This window comes from Melanostigma gelatinosum (assembly GCF_949748355.1).
Source record: "Melanostigma gelatinosum genome assembly, chromosome: 4".
Taxonomy (NCBI): Eukaryota; Metazoa; Chordata; class Actinopteri; order Perciformes; family Zoarcidae; genus Melanostigma; species Melanostigma gelatinosum.
The window spans coordinates 13466320-13490251 of NC_136637.1; the positions used below are offsets into that span (position 1 = coordinate 13466320).

The window sequence follows — 23932 nt, forward strand, 5'->3', positions numbered from 1 at the left end:
TGACTCTCATGTGGGTTCAGAGATGTTTGGCAACTAATTCAGCTTCAGTTGGATGAACAAACATATGAGAGATGAGCATATATTCATCAGACGGGGGGGGGGGTATTGAGAGACGCTGCTCCCTAATTGACAGAGGCAAGTTCGGGTTAGTTTCAGTTCATGGATGGATGTGTTGTCAATTCTCTTTACTTAGAAATGAGTTAGCGCTATCCATACTAAACAGATGAAACAGAAAATGAGGGTTAAAGAAGACACATTGAATTCATTATTTTGGGTTAAAGACACTAAAGCCATTTCAACTTTGTACTATCAAACATCACAGCCTTGAAGGAAGCATATTCAGTATTAAGGCGGTTTTGTCGTCACGTGACGTCAGTATCTGAGCAACTCACTATATTATCATATATTTTTAGTGGATGCAAAAACAAACAACTTTCGGCAGGTGCAAAGTAACAGAAAACATGATTTACTCATGTACTGTGATGGGCTACACCGCCCTGATGTAGGCATCAAAGTGTAAAAGCTTGTTGAATCACGCATCGGTGGTGGAGAAGAGTTCAAAACAGATCACACCCAAACACCAAGGTGGACCACATTTTAGAAATCTCTCATGTTTTCTTTGTCTCCGTCACCTCATTTATAATATGAAAAGCTTCTTACTATTTATGGAGTTGCATCGCTTAAATTCTTGCTCTGAAATGAAATATTTCCAGGTGTCTGATGATCCAACAGGTGTGAAAAAGCGCAAATATTTACAACTCTAACAGAAATGGGGTGAGAGTGTAATATGCATATCTTCCCAAATCCTCCCAGAGGCCTCCAGCACAGAAAGGGTCCCAAGAGAGTCCAAAGGGTCAGCACGCAGCTTCTGTCTACATGCTTTCTTTCCCCTCAGTTTGCTCTGCTCCACCTGCTGCTCAAGATACTTTTACCTCGTGCATTTTTTTCCACCAGCATTCCACTGTGGTTTCTCTCATACCTTTCATTCCTTGCTCTGTTTTTCCTCTCTCTCTCTTTGTCTCTCCCTCTCCTCATGAATGTTGGTGACATTGATTTCCCTGCAACTGAGCTGCAGTGGAGCTATATGATTACAGATTACAGGGAGAGAGCGAGGCTTTGCATTCTCTTAGAACTCAAATCTATCCATCGTCCAGCGTGCTGTGATGCCTGGCAACCAAACCAAGCGTCTCTTTTTACTAAGACGGACCTCAGTCACATGCAGCGTGCTCATGCAGCTCCAAACCGCTGAAGGCAGATTCTCCTCATTTCTTTTGCGGCCGGAGAGTTTTGCAGTAAACTTGTCACAATCTGACCTTTAGCCCAGATGTTATGGCCTTCAAAGCCATCGTGGATAAACATCAGCAGCTAAAGCCCTTCGCGATTGCTGCACAAATGAATGCCAGGCGATCAATGAAGGATTTACAATGTCAAGCTGGTAAATCTTTCTCCTGATTCACATTAACAGGGTTGATGGCAAGAGCCGGAGCATGAACAGTGACGTCGGTACACACAGAGATGGGCAGTATTTATATTACTTGTATTTGAAATACGTATTTCAATTACTTTTGAGTATTTTGTAATTTGTATTTGATAGGGCCGATAAAAATCTAACGTAATTTGTAACAAAATACTTTAGAGTGGAGTAATTTTGTATTTAAAATACTCAAAATACTTTGTCCACAAATCAAAAAACAGTTCACGAGTGTTCAGTCTTCAGATCTTCAAGTTTCACGGATTGTCTGTCAAGTTAAATATTGTATCCGAGTGTGACAGATATCAACTAGCTTGATGTATAATTGATAAACCTTTTGATAAATTGATAAAGGAAAATCCAGAAAAAAGTATTTCCTATATTTTAAATACAAAATACATGTATTGTATTTTGTTACATTTTCTGGCACCAGTATTTTGTATTTTATTTTGATACATTTATTTGAGGGGTATTTTGTATTTTGTATCAAAATACATTTTGATGTATCTTTGCCCATCTCTGGGTACACAGACACACTTGTCTAAGATCAGTTTGTTAGTTTGTTTAAGGCCGGGTGCAAAATTCACCATAGATTGCAAGAATGACACAATGAAGCATAATTACCTGTCAACTCTAAGTCACCAAAGCAGAGCTGTGGATCAGCATTTACTTTCTACTCCTCTTCCAGACTGTCCTCTTTGCCTCCTCTGTTGTTTTCTCCTCCTTGTTCCACAACCCAGATGTGATTCAATCACTTTCAGATGACAACAGCACCCAGCTCAAAGATAAATCAGTCAGGACATGTAGGTTTGTTTTTGTTGAAGGTTGCAACACCAGACAGATATTTCCTGGGAGGTAAGGAACCTGTCTGTGGAAGTGGTTGTGCTGCCATTTCCAGATGAATGGATCCAGGAAGGGAGAGGGATGAGAAAGATGCAAAACATATCTAATCAATGTAATTAAGTTATGTATATGGCCATTCATACATTTATGTATGAAGCCATTATACATGTTGTTTATCAGCATTTGTTTTAATTGTCAAATAGGGTTAGGGTTCAAGAGGTTAAAAAAGTCTACATATATTGTGTCATGCAAACAGAGCATGTTTGAGCTGTTTCACAGCCTACTATAGATGATTTAAGATTACAAAACCAGTTTTTAATGAAAGATAACATCACAATTGACCACTTGGAAATATTATTTTGTGAAAAATAGTTTTGTTAAGAGTTTTTTTGGGAAGATTTCACACGTTATGTTCTTCACTTATTGGCATTTGAAGCTTCTACAGTATAAATCTCATTTTCACCATGAATATTCAACAGCTTACAGAGTTTTCAAAGGGAACATTTGAGTTAAAATAATCTTTCATCAGAGTCAGTCATTCCCCACGAATGAACAAAAGCTCCATTTTAAGAACAAGATTACTGCATTTCACAAATACCTAATCTATTTACGCCACCTCACTGGCAAAGTGTTTGGTTGAAGCGCAATCTTTCCTTGGTGATGCTAATTTGTCACAGCTGAGAGATCAGTAGAGCAGCAAAGAACTTTCACATGTGCAGGCCGCCTTATCTCACGACCCCGTGTTGAGCTGCAGACCAGGAAGCAGCTACTGAGGTCTGTTGCTGCGGGGCTTCTGGGGGAATCTGGGTCACCTGACCAGACATGGCGTCACTCCGGACGCTTGTTTTTTTAGGGATTGTTTTGATAAAGAGTGGGATGTCATTTTATCTGCATCTTAATTTAAAAAAAAACTGATGGCTTTCAGGTTGGGATCTTTGAAGTCATTTTCACCTTACAGAAGACCTCTCAGCACAGATTATTTAATCTTCAGGCCGTAAACTGTCTTCACAATCATAAACACAACTTCTCCCTGTGGTGTTTCCATCTCTCTATTACCATATTTAACCCTAGCACGGCATCACACCTCTGTGATTTCAATCCTCTCTTTACTAAAGCCAGCAGCTCTCTGCACCATCATGTCCTTCGATGGCAAATACAAGAGACCCAGGACAGAGGCTTTTTGAAAAAGTCACTGAGCTCCATAAGTGGTGCTTTTCTGTCTCCTTGTGGCTGCAAAATGCCAATACATCCAAAGAACATATGATCACAGATATACATCATCACACTTTCTTAAAGTCCTTATATGATGTCATCTGAAGCACATGGGCATGTTGCTCTTTCACTGGCATCTGTATTATTAGCAACGGTTCTGTTTGTTGTAGTTGTTTATTCAAAGCAAGCACATGTTGGGTTGAACTGCTGAAAAACAGCATTAACATCGACTCAACAACGTTGATTCAACAACTGAAGGAAATCTCTTTTAAAATCAAGTTTCACTAATTGCTATAAAGGAAAATGAGAATGTCACATGTAGACATATTTTCTCATTTACAGTAATTGCCACTGCAATAAAAGTAAAGTAGAAATTAAAACCATGTATAACAGTCAATTGAATATCAAGCCCACATACAACTGCAGTGGGAATCAACGTACACAAAGTAGGAACATCTTTGTTTGTTTTGACTCTTGATTGTTATTCATAACTCCTTATGTTTGCATAAGTGTTACTGTCTAGTGACGTCTTCAGTTAGTCAGATAATCAAACCTCTGTGACTTTATAAATAAGCTGAGGCAGACGTGATACTTGATGTGCTATTATACAACATACCAGTTGCCTTTTTATAACACTTCACGTGGTTTAACTACTTTGTGAACTATGTATGTGTATATGGTTTAGTTTAAATGTCAGTTATAGTGCACTCTAGTGGCATTGGAGGGATGTTTACAGTCTAGAATGATAAGCATCAGTTTGACCTGCAACTTACAAGGACACAGCAATCATTTGTTCAAAACAAAACATGGTTACTATACTCTTCCTAAACAGCTTGATAAAAAGAATAGAATTAAAATCCATTTTTTAAAGTAAGGACTAAGGACCAACAAATAGAAGATTTCCCATCTTTGTATTTGCCATAAAAAGTACAATAATGTAATATTAATGTATTTACTTCTTGCAACCATAAGGTGACAGAATGCCATTGTAGTTCAGGAGTGATATGCGTTTGTGTGAGTATCTTCTAATTCTGTTTATTCATTTTTTTTGTAATTTTGTGTGATGAAGGCCATTCATCCACTATATAATACAAAACATAGAAATAACTAGAAAATGCATTTCCTGCTGAAAATGCATTTGGTTCACTGAAACCAAGGTGTTCTTTGGCTTTATTGATTGGGCTTCAAGCTATGGTTCAGCAGGTCTTGCCAGTTTACGGAGCAGTGTCACAACTAAACGGAGCAAGTTCGCTGATCCAAAAAGACAATGATGTGTTCAGTGGGAAGATCTCAAAATGCACCCAACAAACAAATGCTTTGTATGGTTGAAGAAAAAAGGTAAAAGTCTTCAACCATGCAAATGAGGAAACTTCAGGCACACAATATGAAAGACTGCTTTCAATCTCGACAGGTCTTTATCAGAGCAAAGAGACAGCACGTCTGTCTGATCCTTTTTGTACTTTCATTCAGGGGTGTGTCCTAATTGGGTAATTGGGAACAGGTGAGGATGTCATTCAGGGATTACCCGAGATCTCATTAGCCAAACCAGTGAAAACTCCAAGAAACAAATTCAATTAAATTAAACAGAATTATTGACTCAAATAAAAGATATACTCGGTTTTTCTGCAATTGTTTTTACATTGAAGTTAAGAGATGCTGGATTATTTATACAATATTATTTAAAATAAATTTAATTCATGTGCATTTGTTCTTGACATAATATCAGTATTTATTTATCAATATAGCGCAACACCCCTAAGGTTGCCGTTTTCTAAATTGTATCCAGGCCTAAATGAAAGAAATTACATGAATAGCACATCTATTTAATTTCTACCCTCGAAGTGGGAGTGCCTGAAGTTTCCTCTTTTGCTCATGTTTACACAGGCTACTGATCGTATCAGTCCCTGTTACACAAACCAGACAAACTTCACAATAAACACTTTATTTTAACCATCAAAAATAGACTGAATATCTCAACATACAATAACAATTTCTGTCAAGCAATATTTTCATTACTTTTAATTTCTGTCTTCCTCTTGTTTCAAAGATACATTCGTTTGTCTTTTTTTTTTAAACACCAGACAGCGGGTGTGTATTTGAATGGCTAAACACAGAACATATGTATATCACATACCTCACAAACTGTAACACAGTTTCAAATACATTACTGCACAAAGATGTTGTTGCGCAAGCTGATTACAAATGCAGTAAATTCTGTGTCCAAAAATCACCTGCAATTACACACATATTGCACCTGTTTTCATCATTAACCTGCATTATAGTTAGTCACACTGATAGCTTTAATGTGACATGCAAGGTTTCACAGTCCAATGTGCTTTGAGGGAAGCAACACTGTGCAGATTATGAGCCTTTTCTCTCGCGTCTCTCTCTTATCTGTGCATCTGTTTATTCTCTTTGGACCTCTTTCATCTTTCACGTGAAATGAAGCAGCAGAGGAGTGAATGTGGCCACACATTCACATTCACATCTTTTTTTTAAATGCATCAAAGGTATGACCACCTATGCATATGCTGTTTGTATGTATATGTTTGAAGCCACACGATGGCTACCACCTCTCTTACTCCCTCACACATGCACTGCTTGTACAGGACTGTCCAATGCTCCACTCGCCTAATCTCCTTTGAAAGGGTTCAGATTTCTCAGCAGGTGCTCCTGCATCACTTACCGAGTGCAAAGGAGCACTGTGGCACAGTAGAATCTGTCTTTCAAAGAAAGAAATGTATGTAAATGAAGATTGTGATGACTTCTCCTACAAAACATAATAGCAGCATTGATGAATATCAATTTGCAATCACACATCGGTTGTGGTATTTTTTTTACATTTTTCAGCTACACACCTCTGAAGGAACATGTGCAAACCCGCTTTGGTGAATGCCAAATCATGACTGATTTAAAGACGCACAGTTTCATTTAAATGCAGTCTGTGTGAGAGTCACAGCTGGGGTTTGCCTTTTTGTGGTTGAGCTTTGAGTTGCCTCGCACACGAAGCAGTTCTGAACTGAGGCAGGTAAAGCGGAGGACAGCCTTGCATTGACGCGGACAGCGGCTCGCTCGAGTCCTCAGGGCCGAGCAAAGGGTGCGACTCCACAGAACAGTCCTCTCTGTTCAAAACTACATTTTTGAGCAGCTTGATATTGGGCTCTTCTTCTCTCTGGCCCTCATCTTCCTCGCTTTCCTCATCCTCTGCTGGATAGTCCATTCCTAGATAGCACAAGTCTTTCTCTTCTCTCACCTCCTCTTCTTCATCTTCATGCTCTGATGTTTCAGAAAGCTCCTCCACAGAGTTGTAGGAGCAGGAGCGCTGCGGGACGTCCATCTCTCCAGCTCGGCAGCTGTCAAGCTCCCACAGGCCGCCGGGGAAAGATCCAGAAATGTCTGAGTTGTTGGCAGAGAAATTGCCCTCATCGCTGGAGCTGCTGCCGCTACCATCCTCCTGCTTCAGATCAGGGAGCAGCACAGTGGCATATGTAACTGAAGACTGAGCAGAGCTGTCATTGAGGCCTGGATCGTCTAGCTGTAACTGATCTACTCCTGGGCTTGAACTGACTAAAGCACTTAGACTAAGACTAAGAGCTACAGAAGGAGCTCCACCTAGGAGCCCCTCACTATCCATGGCCTGGGCTTGGTGGACCTCAGAATCAGACCCTGGAGGAAGGGAGAGAGATAACAGAGTGGCTGGGTCGGGTGTTAGGGACACAAGTGGAACTTGGACTAAAGCTGTAGTCAGAGCTGAGAGATCGATCTTGTCAACTATGACAACTTTGGAAATATTCTCAGACGGCAGGAGCAGCTGCCAGGCTGCCAGGCCTTCTGGAGGTCGGAACAAGTGGTCAAAGGTGTCAGTCTGGAAAGATGTGCAAAACAAAAACGTTATTCGTTTTCAAAAGATGGGCGATGAACTGCATATTTTCCTGTTGGGGCAGCATAGCAAACTACTCACACAGGAGCAAACAGATGTAGAGAATCATAGATCATACATTTATTTGACGACAGCAATAATAAGTAAATGTGCAGGCATAAATGAGAACACATTTGTATGTATTCATTTATTAAAGTGATAGATAAAAAAACTGAAACTTGCATGGTTTAAAATGTTTGGTCAATCTACAGCATTGCCCTATGGTTAAAACAAGTGGTTTGTGCAAAAGGCCAAGTGTATAGAGTTAAAGGATCTGTTCAACAGTTTGGGAAATGCACTTTCCAGTCGTTATGTGAAGCTAAGCTAACCTGCTGCTGGCTGCAGCATCATGTGTATCATGTCTATGTTCTCCTCTTACAAGAAAGCGAATAACCGGATTTCCCAAACGGACTCCAGGTCTAAAATGAAGGTTGGCATGTTGTTCACTGAGATGAATCACATTCAAGAGCGGCAGTGTTTTAAAGTTTCTGAATGCATGTAAACATGTTCATGACAGTTTGATATTATTGTTTACCTTTTCGAGATCTAGTCCTTTGGCCCAGGAGCATTTGTTTGGGTTGGGCACATCCTTCCACACAACCTTTTTCATCCTGGAAAGAAAAGCAGCAGATATTTAGGCTCCATCTCTCTGGCTAAAGACTTTTTTTCCTCCCTCCCTCCCTCCCCACATCTCCCTCCTGCTAACATCAAGTGTAATTACACCCTTGTGACCCGTTAAATGTCACACTCCTTAAGTCTATCATGATCAGTGTCTCTGCTCTCTAAATTAGACTGCACCCCAGAGACTTCCATCATTTATCACTTCTTACAGGTGCCTGGGAAAAAAACTCATTTGACGTACACTGATGCAATATAATTAATAACAGGTACAAGAATAAACATGGAAAACAAATGCAGATTGTGCATGTAAAGTGCCTTTTGTAAGATTACCATTGCCACATTAAAACACCCCAAAACGAATTTAATATCACAACTTTTACATGGTGATTATTTTTGTGTGTAGCAAATGTGACTGAACATGAATCTTTATTTGAATTGCTGCAAATGTGTCTTTGGAGAGTTGTCTTTTCACAAAACAGGAGCCTCTTACTGGTTTTGGGAGACGATCAGGGTGACAAACAGGACGATGAAGAGGAAGGAGATGATCATCAGCATCATGTAGGCTGCAGGGTCTCGTCTGGTGGCTGAAACACAAGGAAAAATACACATCAGACCTATAACTAACTGGCAGTGTGTTAGCCTGAAACACTTCAATGTTGAATATGATGCTGCTACAACAGCCAGAAAACTGGTGCATACCTATAGCGTACAGTGGCTCCCCCTCTCCATCAGCAAACACTGGGTATAAGTAGAAGCCAGACTGCTCAGAGCCGAAGAAATCACCTGAAATGATGCATTGAAATCATGTTGGCCGAGTTTACTCGCTCTTTCATAGTAAAACACACTGTTAACAGATACACTAAGCAATGAATAAATAAAAAGCAGAGACAGAGCAGAGGTCACGTCACCTCTCAGATAGATGGGGCAGTCTGTGTAGGGCAGTCTGGCCCATGTTTCCCCACTCCGGCCCTTGTGATCATCAGAGTCCTGTTGCCTCCGTGGAGACCACTGGACCACCAAGAACAAAGGGAGAGAGCTGTTGTCCAACAGACTCCAGGACAGAGACACACAGGTGCTGTTGATAAGCAACACACTGAATGAACGCACAAAGCGGCCTGCAGAGGAGAAAACAAAAAGAGTGAACACAATTCTTCCGGGTGACTTCTGCTCTTGTGGTTTAAATTCTGTTACACTTGCATGACAAAGGGAACTCAAAATAAAATGTACTCTCTATGGCTATGCAACTCCACTGGAGGGATGAAACATCTTTCTGCCAAAAAAACATATTCCTTTATTTGCTGTTTTGATGATCGTGTTGGAGAGCACTGCAAACGCTTTGTGAACTGAAAGGAAGTATCTACATTCATGTGTCAGTTATTCAATCAATTCAATTATTATCTGAAGGGTTTGTATGCTGTGAGCATCTGTAACTGAACAATGTCTTAGTTTACATCTACCTTTAAACCTGCAGTATTCTTTTGCCCACTTGGTTTGTAACTCATTGTATATTTGCTGTATAAGGCTACTGGTTTAATCTAGGATTTCAGCTCATTATTATTTTCATGATCAATTCATCCTGATGTTTTACCAAATGAGTTAATTAGTCGATAAAATATCCAGAAAAGTGAAAAATAAACAATTTTCCCAGCATCCTGGGTGCAATTGTCCAAAAATCAACTGTCCAAAACAATCTGCAAAAAAGAGAAGCTGCAGAGAGTCACATTTGCAAAGATAGAACCAATGGATGTTTTACATTTTTTGCAGGATAAATGACATCAATCGTGTTTTTTGTTGACTGACAGATCATGTGGCACAGGAATAATGTCATTCAAAGAGACAACTCAAATTACTAATTTGTATTTTCATTGGTTTACTGTCCTTTCCTTTACTGTCTGAGCTATCCTTGAGACTTCAGGCAACATAACAAGAGCCGTAAGATTACTGCAAAATACTGTGTAGTATAGTTATTGAATGATCCTGTGTAATAGTGACGTAATACTGAGAATGTGGGAACATTCAGGAACAAACCGATAAAAACAAAACACGTTTTCATTATTTTCCCTCAACTGGCTGAGAATCCCAGCTCACTCACGTTTGGGATGTCTCTCCAGCGTCATTTTGATGTTGTTAGTGGAGCTCCCCAGATTATTGTAGGCCTCCACTGTCACAGTTTGGAGCTTTTGGTCCCACTGAAAACTGTAGGAGGACGCCATGTCGATCTTCTCCCTGGTCACAAAGCCACTCGACGCCTGGTACTGGACTATAAATCCATCTACGCAATAAGAGCGCCCTGATATTTGGAGACGCTGCGCAAAAAAAATGCAGGAAAGCAAATATTTCTATTTTTAGTTATGTCTTCATGACAAGACTGACAATGTGTATGTTTTTCAGTTTGTGTACCTCAAATAGCAGAGTGACATTAGTCTGGTTTCTGTATGGATCATCTTGAAGGACTCTCCAGAAATCAGGGCCACGGTCAGGAGCTGAGAGGGAGACCGACAAATGACATCACATTCGCTCTTACACCTCTGTGTTGTAGTGGTGGAGGAGATGGTATGATGCGTATCGTATGGGTCTTTTTTCATTAGAGCTAGAATCAGATAGTCAGAAGCGATGTAGAAGGTCACATCAGGCATCTGGCTGCAAGCTGTCATCTTCAAAGGTTGATGGTATTTGAATTTTTGGGTGAAAGTAATGGTGTTGTACTGTACCTCTGCTGTTCTGAGGCGTGGAGTAGAACGAATCGCTCCATTCGCTCCAATAGCCGGTGCCGTTGGCGTGCATGCAGCGTAATTGTACCATATACACCCGGCACATGTCCGACACTGCGACCTGCATCCACGAAACCCGCACTGGACTCTGGATCTGCAGGCATGATGTATTTAGAGCTCATTTTGGATAAAGGAAAATGAATATCTGACCTGTGGAGTACACATTTGTTTCATCCATCTATCCATTTTATCCAAACAAAGTGAAACATGCATTTCCTCATCTTTCTCTTCATATTAATATTAGCATGTGTGCACTTTCCAAAATCATTTTTCAATCAGAAGACAGGAATGTAGTCTCATACTAGCTCGTACCAGATCACGTCAAACTGACCAGTTGAGTCCATGCCAAAGCATCCTGTGATTTAAGGAGATATTAGACTATTTACTAGCCGAGTGCTGTACCTCAGTAACTAATATGAGCTCTAATATGTTTGTTCTTGACAGATAAAGATCTTTATTACAGGTAGAGTAACATTGTGGCAAAAATAGTTAGATGTTACCCATGTTGCTTTTAAAATAGAATAACAGTGAATGAACAGGTTCAGGAAGAGGACGTTATCTGTGGTAATCATCGAGTTTGCAATGTCGTCGTTTTTCCAGAAAGACGGTAAAATGTCCTTCATAGTGCCACTTAGCCAAATAAATGATTACAATACATTTTAATAAAAGCCTGTGGTTGGTCAACAATCCAACACACCAGCTCACCTTCCACTCCGGCCGGACTCTTACAGCGGAGGGCGAGTGGTACCGAATCTGACACTGGAGCCCCTCGACAGGCAGAGCCGGAGGGTCCCACGTGACCATCAGGACCCCACTGCTTTGGCTCACTGCCCTCACATCAGTGGGCGTGTGGGGTTTTACTGCGGGGGAGATAGCAAGGAGGAAAAGTGTGAGATTGTCTCATGCAACATGATCATAGATCCAGCAATGAAAAAAAAAACGGACAAATATTGCTCGACAAGAATCATGTGTCATGATGTTTACACCGTTTAGTTTTTCTGCGATCAACAGCAAACACCACTTTAACCTTTATATTTCAAGGTTCGCTTCAAACATCACAACTCTTTCCTGTATGAGCGTTTATTATAGCAATGGTTATTTTAAAGTTTGATACTATACCAATAATATTGCCTTAAAGACTGCAGTTTGACAAATAAAAATGTAAAAGTTTGCCATTTCGATATTCCAGATATTCTAGAATGTCTCAATTGAACAGGAGGAAATTCATATTCTTTATAGATTTATATATGCTCTTTCATTTTGAAAACACAAGCAAAATAATGACACCTACAGTGATATTTCTGTTCTGTTTAGTTGTGCTACGCTCCACACATTAATCCATCTCGCTCACCATGATCTATGGGTGACAGGTAGATGGGTTTAGACCTGATGGGGCCCAGCCGGGACGGCATCTCCAGCCACAGCTTGTAGCAGTTCATCCTCAGAGGCTGGATGGTGCAGCTTTCCAGCCTGGGTCGAACCTGCAGGCAAGCGGGCCCCATCTCCCCCACTTTCTCCCCCGCTCTTTCCCTCTCCTCCATCACATCGCATGGCAGGTCGGCCCACCTGGCATGAGCAATAAATGAAGACCTTACATTTTGCCACGTTATTCCTGAAGGTCTTTTTGTTTCCCTTTTATACACTCTGATCAATACAGTTGGAATGCCAATGATACAATGTCAGATGCTGAAGTTGTCAAAAAAATAGGATAATTCTAGTTCCTGACAACTTGGGTCATATTTTTTAAATTCTTAACATTATTTCCGTTGGTTGTGATAACACTGTAGAAACCAAAATAAGGCAGCTTTTGCTGTAATGAAGTAAGGGGGCGTTAACTCTTTATGTAGACCTCACCTGAGTACGTGCAGGTGTGTTTTTTCGACAAGAGAGCGGAAGGGCTAACTATTTTTCAACCGCATTACGCATTACGAAATCGCATTAGAAGACCGCATTATGAGACAAAGCGGGTTTTTCTGATGACTTCCATTTATGTGTTTGATGCTGTTCTGGAATAAAAGAGTTTTGAAGGGACACTACGAGAGACCCACCGCTCCTACACAGGGCATGATGGGAAACGGCTGGCTGTCGCCTGATCAAAGAGCTGATTGGCTCTTATATTTGACAACAAACACGTTTTGTAGAAAATCTTATTTTTTGTGTAATTGTAAAATGTAACGCTACATTGTTGCCGATCAGTCTCATGTTGTGCAATGACGGTTTACTCTAAAAACATACCTTGTGTGATTGCTGATAATAAAGCTTATTTATACAACACACATCAAAACGTGCAGCAAAGTATTTCACAGGCAGCAAGACAAAGAAGAAAGGTCTAACAGGATGCAACTGTTTCTGTGACTTCCTGTTTATTCTTTGAAGGCTGCTGAAAACTGTCTGACTTGACCACAGTTCACTGTTCATTGGTTGCGAAAAAAACAACACGACGACGACCGTAATCCAAGATGGCGACGGCATAATCGCCGAACTCGAGGCTTCAAAACGGCAGTCCAAAAACCAACGGGTGACGTCACGATGACTATGTCCGCTTCTTATATACAGTTTATCGATAGAGAACATTGATGCAGATCTCCAGATTGCATATCTTTACTGAATCCAGACCGATAACGACACAGAGTTTAACTTTTTCACACTATGAAGGTTAAACTATATGCAATTAATCTGTGGTTCACATGACTCCCGGGTCATTGTCTGGCACAACTACAGTCAGCGTGGTCAAAGTTATACCAGTAAATCGATCTGTAATGTGTGATGACAACAGTTTTGGGAATAACTTTTCTCTGAAAAATTAGTTTTGGGATTTGTGTAAAAGCTGTACGATTGTCTGACTGCTCTTGTGTCTTGCCCGGTCTTCTAAAACTATGAAAATATCTAAATTGTAATAAAATGGAATTATACTTAAAATCATCTGTCACCTCTAAATTGCAAAAATAATCTCACACATCTCAATACACAGTGGTGTGTTTGTTTTATTTCTATTTCAAAGACAGCGAATTAGAGCTAAGGAAAGTAGGAAGTACATTGTATTGTTGCTCGGGAGAGATAAGAAACAAACGTCGTCATTCTGTCAGTCATTGTTCTAGTGTTTTTTAAGTGTGGTGACTTTCTATTGCTGTGAGGTCAGAAGTCCTGCTCACATTGATTTGTAGCTCATGATGAAATACACTTCCTAGTATCACTTCACAACTATTTCCAGGGTGTGCTCCCTCAACGGGCTGTCTGGTACACTGTGTTCTGTAACTTCCAGGTTTTCAGCACAGAACTCATAAGGTTTTCATGAACCACAGATTGCACAAACATCCAAATAGACGACACTAAAATAAGACGACTGATGTCAAATTGCTGCTTTACCTGGATCTGAATTCGGGTTTAGTCCACTGTGTGTTCTTCCAGCTGCAGTCCATAGCATCGATATCCCCGTTGGTTACACAGTTTATATTGATGGAGACTCCTGAAACACGCACAGAGAAACACTCATGTTTAGGTCAAAAGACAAACTTCACCAGAACTAGCCTCTGTGCTCTGGGATGATTTTGGTTGACATTATTGTGCTGTCACATGTCCCCACTCTCTTTTCTGTCTTGTCCACTGTGCCAAAAAGGGACTTCGGGGAACTTTAAAACAGCAGAAGTGAAATGTTGAAGTTTAACTTTCACAGCAGAAAAAGCTCATCCGTGAATGTCTTATTTCAGTCTGTAATGTTTAACTTTGCTGGTGCAACAAAGCTCACCTTCTGCAAAGATCTGGCTGTATGGGATGGTCCACTCCTGAGTGCACCGCAGCAGGTCATACATCCGAGTCTCCGAAGGACGTACTGTGATCTGGCTGACCTGTTTTAGTAAAGATTAATTACATGGATTGTACTTTCCTAAAAAAGTAAGTCATTAAAACTTGGTGGAACCGTTCCCAGCAGGGACATTCATTTTTCATATTTTCTTACCCACTGGTTGACTGGGTGGTACTGACTGCGATGAAGCGGCTGTTGAAAGTTGAGCATCCACATGGCCGTGCTGGCGTTGATGCTGTGGTCGTTGAACACACAATACACTGTTACATTCTCCCCTGGTCGCGCCACCACTTTCTCAGGGATGTAGCTCACCGCTGTGCACACACACGCACGCACACACACACACACACACACACACACACACACACACACACACACACACACACACAAACAAACAAACAAACAAACATAAAACATATCATTTTTATAACTTCTCCTTTTATAACTTGTATATATCTCAATACGTTTTATGTATAAAACAGAAATGTCAAAAGTAACAAAGGAGAATAGAACAAAGACCCTCAGGTGAACAAACGTCTAACTCAATCCCATTCACCCACAGTTTCTGTGTTGACGTTTTTACAAAAGACCAAAAAACGCATGTCACATGTTTCATCATTGTTCAAATGTATTTTACTGCAGTAGTTTTCCGTTTTGGTGAGATGACTCAGAGCTGCTGAGTCATCGCACAAAGTTTTAACACCATGACACACAGACAGTTTACTCGAGTAATATTAAGTAGAAGAGCAACACATACACACGCATGTGTCCACAAAATAGTTAAACACAGAAGCAGGCATGCACAGAGACGCCTAATGAGAAAAGCACTGCCAGATATCGGACTTGTGTTGTTTACAGCCCTCAGGCTAATGTTCACATTTTAATTAGCAGTCTTGTGTAAACAGAACACACACTGACAACCAGCAAACAAGAGCTTTCTATAGTCTCTGATTAAAAGGATCATTTAAATGTGCAAACAATTCTCTGTCTCATTCCTCAACTCTCTGTTTCAGCCTCATGTTCAGCACTTTCAACGGATTTGCTGCTTGTGACCTTTTCCTGTTTTTATGTTGTACTTTACGTGATGTTATTTGTAGCTGGTCACTAGCATTGAGAACGGCCTCTGAGTCGATTGACGTTGACCGCACTGGGAATGACTTCTTCATTAATAGCTCATGAGCTGGACTCATTTTAATAGTTCCGCATTGACATAAATCGACCTGAGAAATGATAGAGGTCAATCTACCACAGTCACCGATGAGTGTTGAATTGCAGCCATCCTCACAGGTTTAAAACGTGAGCTAGCCAACTTTGTTGCAAAAGGGTTTAATGAATGTAATCTCACTCAAGCCATTAAATACACAAGTTACCTTTTTAAATTCAGTTCAGCTGTTGTGGGTCTGAAACAACACTGTTACACTATCAGGTTTCATAACATCAGCAGTTAGTTTCTATCAGCTGTGCCACTGTATGGCTGGTATTGTCTTTGTGTTTATCATCATGGCAGGAACTACCAAAGAAGCAGTTTGGAGTTCTTTGCCAGGTGTCTGTGGACAGATTTTGATACAGCGATACCGTCACCCGCCAGGAAATTACCCAGTCGAGTGACTGATGTCGTCATCTATTGAGCCACTAGCGCGGGTGAAAAACACAACTGCAATGTCAGTTAGTTCCTGCTCATTTCAATGAAGGCTATGCTGTTCTTCCAAGAATCCCCAGGGAGTCATTGAACTCCAGTGACACATTTATATTAGAAGGGAAAACAGCTGCAAAAGCATTTCAGTGTGAGTAAAAAGAACACCATCTTGTATTTCTTTTGTATTGCTCAGTGATTTCCTGTCTCCATGCAAACATTCGGAAGGCAACGGTTCTTACTGTCCAGGTAGATGTGGTGAGGTTCACTCCAGTCGCTCCACACTGGAGGCTGGTCCAGGCCGGAGCAGCGAACCTGGATGGTGTGGTTCAGTTTGGGCTTCAGCTCCAGAGACAACCTGGGCTCTGCAGGTGCAGACACCACCTGGACACAGCAGAGAGGGGATCAACAAACACAGAAGCACATACACACACACACACACACACACACACACACACACCAAACTGACTCAAGGATAGTTGGGCGTGTTAACATGTGAGAACCATGATTAAGAGTTGCCATATTTCTTTTATCCACCGAAAGGAGTCATACACAGGAGGTCTGAAATCACACCCCTGGATGAATCATGGAGTTTGTGATCCACTGCTGAACACTGTTGAATGCTAAGTACACTGTATGAGGCTATTTAAACAGCAACTGACTGTGAGCAAGTCGCACTGAGTCAACACAGTGTCTTGTCAGTGGAAATTTGTGCTGCAAAAATGTGTGACTCACTCAAGCTTCAGACTAACTTGTGTAGGTTTCTCTATTACATCATCACTACCAATGTACTTTAATAAGTTCTTTAACACCTGGAAGCATCACTTCTCTGTTTGAAACATTTTGCACCGGTTGTCGAGACTTTTTTTTTGCAATCTGCACATAATATTTCCTGTTTGAAACCAAATGAAAGCATGACGCTCATCACCAAGGCATCAGCTTTTTACAAGGGTCAAGGCATAATAAATTGTTACTCATGGCTATAGATGCTTTTAGAGATTAACTATAAACTGTTATTAATTACTTAACATTTATAGCTGCAGACTAGACAGCCAAGAGCATTTATTAATGGATTATTAACCTGTACAGTATATTTGACGTTGCATATTTACAAAATGGAAAAGTATAAACACCAGCCTCAGATCTTTTTACATCCTGTGAACCCAAATGTTCTTATTGATAGCTTATAACTAATCTATAACAACCAATAAAGTCATTAATTACAGTTTACAAATCCTGTATAAAAGGTTCCTTATCATGAAATGGTCAATGTTTTCAGATCACATGACAAACTCTCACAAGGTATCACATCGTATGTGTTATTAAATCAATGCTTCGTGTTACCTGCCATGCTGGATGAGCGGTGTTGGGAGAGTGTCGGACTTCGTATCTCAGCGGACCGATATCAGAGTCTGGAAGGTCGTCCCAGTGTAAAATCAGTTCAGCTTCAATGGTCTGAATATGTGACAGGTTGACTGGAGGACTCGGTTTCACTGTAGAAAAAGAAGAGATCGTCTCTAAAACAGAAGCACGTGTTTACAGTCACAGCAGAATATACCGTTAATCATATTGCCACTTTGATCCGAGTTTAATATCAATTCACATTTTAGCAACGGTTGCTAAATCCAATGGATCGTTACAATAACTGCATGAAATTAAAGGATCATCATTGCCATGTGGCGTATTTAAGTACAATATCTGAGTTTGCATCTGGAAGAGATTGAAAGCTCCACTTGATATTGCAGTGGTTATTAACTGAAATATGACATAAAAGAACCGTATGTATGTAAAGATGCAATTTGCTGTAATTGCTCTTACCTTCATGCAACAAAGATCAATAATCATGTAATCCTCATGTCAGGATTATCAATATTAAATGAATGAATAAATCACATCTTGAGTTGATAAAAAATCTTGACAAAATATGATTTTCGGTCTTACCGATAAAACTAACACACTTAAATGGCAGTGAGTGGATTTTTAATCAAAGCAGCTGGGAATTTTGATTATCCCACGATTCATCAGTGCTGTATATTGAGCTTAATATTCAGACTGAATTACGATTTCAGGTGGATTTCAGAGATGTGCCTTATATTTACTTCACTTGACTGAAGTCATATCGTCTCAATTACAACACATACAGAAAGAGATAATTTAATCTAATAAAACCACAAAGATGTCTACAGGGAGAGAAGTGATTACTTTATGAGTAACAGCTCAACACTATATTTTACGGACTGCTCCCACACAGACTGGCTTTCTTTGTCTTCTGAAGGGCTAATTTCAACATGTAACCCGATGAGAAGCAACATATTTTCTTTCAAAAATGAATTATGTTACGTTATCAGGTGCCATTCAACTGAAAAGTTCTCAAGAGGTGACATTTTTTTACAGTCATACCCTAATCTGAATACACAGTGTTCAGCGATTGTTTCTTTGGCTACAGAGCAAACAAGAACAGTTAATAGCTAATTCAGCATGACTTTTTGCTTTGAAGTTGGATGTTTGACAGAAAACAAAGCATGAGACAAACAAATCCTTTTCATACCAGGCCGGTCAGGAATCCTGAGGAGAACAGGCGGAGCGATGGCGTAGGAGATGCTGATGGTTACCACAGTGAGAAAGTTTGTCGCAGCGCCAAGAGCGAGTGAACACATGAAGGAACCCTTCGCTTCACAGACAACGGGATTATCAGGTGCAGTATTCCCATCCTTCACCTCCGTGTCGTCTTTCTGTGAACTAAGCAGCACATACGAAACATACTTAAGTCCCTCTGTTATCTCAGTGCAAAGTATAATATCTGAATTTAAAACATGTGATCAGAACTAAATCAATACATGTCCAAAATGATATGACATTATTTTCATTAGCTTGGACGAGAAGTCTTTGAACATACTATACACTATAATTCCATGACAACTGGGCAACTTCATCTACTGATGGAGATTGTGTGACACGATTCAATATACGTGACCCCCCACTGAGCTGTTATAGGTTGAGATTAGACTAAAGCACATACGCACACAAAATAATAAAAGGGTGACGTTTAATACTCACAACAGCCGCTGTAGACTAACTGCCATAGGACCAGCATCCGCCATGGTTGATGGTGGAAAGAGAGACTGAAGGTCACATGTTAAATTTTCCCAGGTTTCATCAATTCTGCACAGTATGTCCAAACAGGTGCCTGACAAGAAATCAGAATAGCATGTTAGCAGCATGATCAGCGCCATCTCCCCGTTCCACTTACATCAGTGTGGCCTTCAAATAAAGGCTTCTCAGAAAACGGCCTAGCTGCGTATTCTGAGAAGAGGGAAATATTGAAGTTGCATGCGGGAGCACAGTAATGAAGGGGAAAAAGTACTTTCGATTTCAAGTCATCGAAATGAGATTGGAAATTTCTTACTTGTGTTGACAAGAATAGTCAACAGCCTCAGCAGCTTTGTGAGGCTGTGCTTATAGGCACGGCTGTGCTTTGAGTTAAATGCCAACATCAGCATGCTAGCATGCTCCCAATAACAATGCTAACATGTTAATGTTTAGCAGGTATAATGTTGAACCATGTTCATCTTAATTTAGCATGTTTGGTCATGAGCACGAAACACAAAAAGAAAGCTAAGGATGGTGGTGGGGACACATTTGTGTCTGTTCCAGCTGTCAGGATGATCTTTAGAGGCCTCTCTGTCAGTGACAAGTGACGACACTGCAGGAAGAATCACGAGGCTCTGTCACGCTGACCCCGCTGTTTGTTCTGATGAGCAGCAGCCACCCTGTTGCTGCTTGAGATCACTGTGTATTAAATGTCTTCTTGTAAACAGACAGTTATGCTCATGTTCCCCCATACAGCTAGCGAGGTCTGTCCTGTACATCTTGTCTGAGGTAAAGTATGGAGTAGCGTCACACTGTCAGTGTGCTAGCACAAACTCAGCAGGGACCCAATCATCAAAACATTGTTTTGTGGCGTCGCTAGCGTTCAAGACAAGACCCTTTGAATCTAAAAGCAAAATGTCTTGAAACGTTGGTACAACTTGGTCTTACTGACCTGCAACCTCAATGTTTACTGTTAAAAACTATTTAAAGCCACTTTAATAATTGTAACACTGAAAGTGAACAAAGCCCTGGAATAAAACACTGGAGGCACCACACTGCATGCGAGTTGAGATAATTGCCAGATATTTCGGCTAACGAGGTGCAAAAATAATTGAGAGCAGCCTCAGTGGTATTTCATAATAGCCACATTGCTGCAGTTGGAGAAACCCCATTATCGACCGGTTGTGAGGAAGCCTGATGTTTATATGAAGCCACTCCAACACCTGGCTAGCAACGTCTGACATGTTTTATTTCAACATGTGAAAATACAGACAGGGCGTGAACTACACCACGTCACATGCACAAACTCTTTCAAAAGGGCCTTATCAGCCAGGATTGGAGCAACCCTACAAGCCTTGATTAAATAATCTCATTTTAGATACCGGTGTCTACCGGTAATCAACTCTTACCACCAGAGGATGTATGTATGTAGGAATCACGAGGCTGTGATTCGTTTGTCGAGCCCCTGAAGCTGCAGAGGGGATAGCGTGGGAGGGTTGATTCAGAGCGGTTTGTCTCCGGTGCGTGTGTGTCGTCTCCCTCTGCAGTGAGGTGGGCTGAAGGTGAGTCACAGCACAGCTCATCCTGCCATGGGAGGTCCAGGGCACCTGAGGCTCCCTCCTCAGGCTCCAAACACTGAGCACCTGCTCACAGAGAGGCAAGAAAGTTAACTCGGGATAGAAACTAAATTAATGTTCACAGCGTTTTTATATATTTAAGTTTGGGTTTTATTTTCTGATTGAGACACGTCAAATTTAAATATTTTTAATATATATTTTTTCATCTATGAAGATGGTGTTTTTTATTTTTTGTTTCACATTGAAACAACTGGCTGCTGCATTGCATATACTGTATGTACAGAGGTATGAACATAATATCGTACTTATAAGTTCCTTCCAATAACTATTTTTGAACTGAACCTTTCGAAGGTAAGTTCATCTGTTTACTTTACTCCAAACGTGAATCGGCTGGACATTTTTTTAAGAGAGAAAACTGGTACTACTGAACTGTTGCGTTGGAGTTTTAACTCACCATGAGAGAGCAGGAGGATATGCATCAGGACCGTCAACATTGCAGACCGAACCCTGTAGAGATACAGAGAGGGTATGAGTAAAGGATTGACAGAGAGAAGGAAAAACCTTGATTGTGCAGCCGTAAAACAAAAAGAGAAGAAAAAATGTAGTGATATAGATGGTGAGAGAAAAGAGACACAGATGAAGACATGAATTGAGTGAGATAGGTATCAGGGATAGTAGAAGTTGATTGAATGTTGCTGCATAAACATAAAGCAGGTGTAAATGAGGTACTAAAGGTTGAAGTTGTAAGAGTGTGAAAATTGAACAGATATGATCTCTTCAGCGTTCTAGCAAATACGCCCTGTGTCGCGTTTGGATTCCGCTGCGCATGGGAGTAATCTCTACAGGTTATGCATGACATAAAAGACTTTCAACAGTCCATGCTTAACAAGCAAGAATAATGGATAACAATCTTAAAATCGGATTCCAACAGAACCAGTATCATGGGAGAACTGTGGGAGGTGTATGTGCACAACTGTGATCAACCCAGTTCCAAAGAACAGTTGAAGAACTGGTCGACCGACTTCTCCACAGAGTCAATGACTCATTAGGCAAAAGGTCTGCGCTGTGTCTCTACTGGTACACAGCACTGTCCCAGTAAAGTGTCATGTCTACTTCAGGCTGGTACCTCTTTCATCCTAAAGCACGGGTTCCTTTTCCACCACCACATCCCTGTGGAACGAGCTCCTTTACCCTTTCATCGACAACGAATGGGCTCATTTGGATTGATTTTAAAGTGGATGTTATTTTGTACGATTAATTACATACAAATGGATATCGATTATATACAGCACATTAGGCCATGTCTCTTTTTTTAAATAAATGATGTGTTTCATCTGATCACAATGCAAGATATCATGCAATGCATTGCATTTGTGGATTAATTATCATAAGCTAGCATTCACCTATGTCATGACCAACTTCATTTTTTAAAGTTGAACATTCACAGAGACCACCTTTATAAAATACTACAAACTTACATTGTAGTGGTCAAAAGCGTGGGCTTTGCCGAGCTGGGGTTCAGGAGGGAAAGAGTTTTTCATGGATTTGAATAAAGTGCTGCAAGCAATTCTATTTTGACTCCAGCAGGATTGAAGATCAGTGATGTGATTTAAAATAATGATTTGCAAGGGTAGAACCAAAAGTATTGCAAAAGGCAATTTGGCCCTCTCAGACCCATCCTGTTTCAGAGGCAGATCTCTCACTGATAGGAGCACCTCCCGCTCTCCCTCCATGTCTGTAACAGCTCTACACACAGAAACACGACTCAAACGCAGGACTGAGAGCGAGCGCAGCTGAAAACAGTCAATAGTTTAGAAGGTTAGGACAGAGTTTGGCATCAGGTAATCAGTTTGGCATCAGGTAAGACAAACAAAAGAAGGCAAGCAAAACCGGGAGCAGGCAGGTGAGACTGGGTTGTGCATTAGATGATCTGGTTAAAGACTGGAGAAAGAGGGATAGATATGCAGGGAAGCAAATGAGTGACTGGGTATGTGGAAACACACTGACAGTCACTACTGGGCAGGTGGATAATGGCAGGTAGAGGGTAATGACTGTCAAAACAGGAAAACAAGCAACGATGAGTCATCAGAGGTCGGCATTGAGACACTTTTGCTGATGAAATACTCCAGAGCTGTAATTTACTCATGAAAGCCTATTCTGACACAAAGCAGAAGGAAGGACATTATTTTCTCTCAAAGTTCTCATCATATGACCTTAGAATGACAACCGGCCAGTTAGAAAACATGATGCTACAGTTTTCTCCTCCAACCATCCGTTCTTTCTACACAAATTTTCCCATAAAAGGAAAAACCTGTTCCTACAGAACACAGCCGTCATCACCATCAGGTGTTCAAAACAGACCCTCTGGCATTTTGAAATTTTTTTTATTAATTTTATTAGCGTAAAAACATTCAGCCTCTGTTCTATCCCAACCAATGCTTTATTCATATAAGATACGCCGTTATGGATCCCCAGAGGGAAGATTTGGGAAGGACACTGCATAAAATGCCCTATCACATGTGATTTTACCATGATATCAAAATAAGCTGTTCATGGATAAAATAATCAGATAGGAATATCAATTTTCCATGAATTCAATACCTGACAAATTATGGTGCGTTGTCACATTGATGCCAAAACAAAAAAAATACAAAAATTCAACATTGCTAGGAATGAAATCAATTGTTTTGCTCAACCGACTACACAGGTTTAATCTAATCAGAGATATGAATTGGATAACTGTCACAGTATAAACAGTAACAAATTCAGATCATGCCATAGTATTTATCATCATATCACCAGTGAGGACCATCAAAGCCAAAAGCAATACGACTCAAAAGTTACAAAAAAGTCACACGTTTACATCCACTGTCTTATCATAACAATGTGGTTCAGTTGGGATTAGGAGAAGAGTGTTTTGTTGCTAGTGCATAGTAATAATAATGTGTCATCATGACACAACTTATTGATATACGAATACTGAAATATAGCTT

General features: G+C 40.5%; 1 protein-coding gene across 2 annotated transcripts in view; it reads right to left on the bottom strand.

Moving 5' to 3' along the window:
* Positions 1-5534: 5534 nt before the first annotated feature.
* The window catches only part of lepr (leptin receptor), a 30542-nt gene continuing 12144 nt past the window's right edge, over positions 5535-23932 (bottom strand). For both annotated transcript variants that reach the window (XM_079267106.1, XM_079267105.1), the window contains exons 2-20: positions 21394-21446; positions 20772-21005; positions 19330-19459; positions 18821-19011; positions 17617-17765; positions 16515-16656; positions 14793-14953; positions 14583-14682; positions 14204-14303; positions 12189-12403; positions 11543-11697; positions 10778-10931; positions 10467-10549; positions 10159-10372; positions 8975-9181; positions 8766-8849; positions 8557-8650; positions 7981-8056; positions 5535-7391 (exon numbers count right to left, since the gene is read on the bottom strand). In XM_079267106.1, coding sequence (XP_079123232.1) covers positions 6480-7391; positions 7981-8056; positions 8557-8650; positions 8766-8849; positions 8975-9181; positions 10159-10372; positions 10467-10549; positions 10778-10931; positions 11543-11697; positions 12189-12403; positions 14204-14303; positions 14583-14682; positions 14793-14953; positions 16515-16656; positions 17617-17765; positions 18821-19011; positions 19330-19459; positions 20772-21005; positions 21394-21433 — 3441 coding nt within the window. In that variant the 5' untranslated portion in view covers positions 21434-21446 and the 3' untranslated portion in view covers positions 5535-6479. The remainder of the gene's footprint in view (positions 7392-7980; positions 8057-8556; positions 8651-8765; positions 8850-8974; positions 9182-10158; positions 10373-10466; positions 10550-10777; positions 10932-11542; positions 11698-12188; positions 12404-14203; positions 14304-14582; positions 14683-14792; positions 14954-16514; positions 16657-17616; positions 17766-18820; positions 19012-19329; positions 19460-20771; positions 21006-21393; positions 21447-23932) is intronic.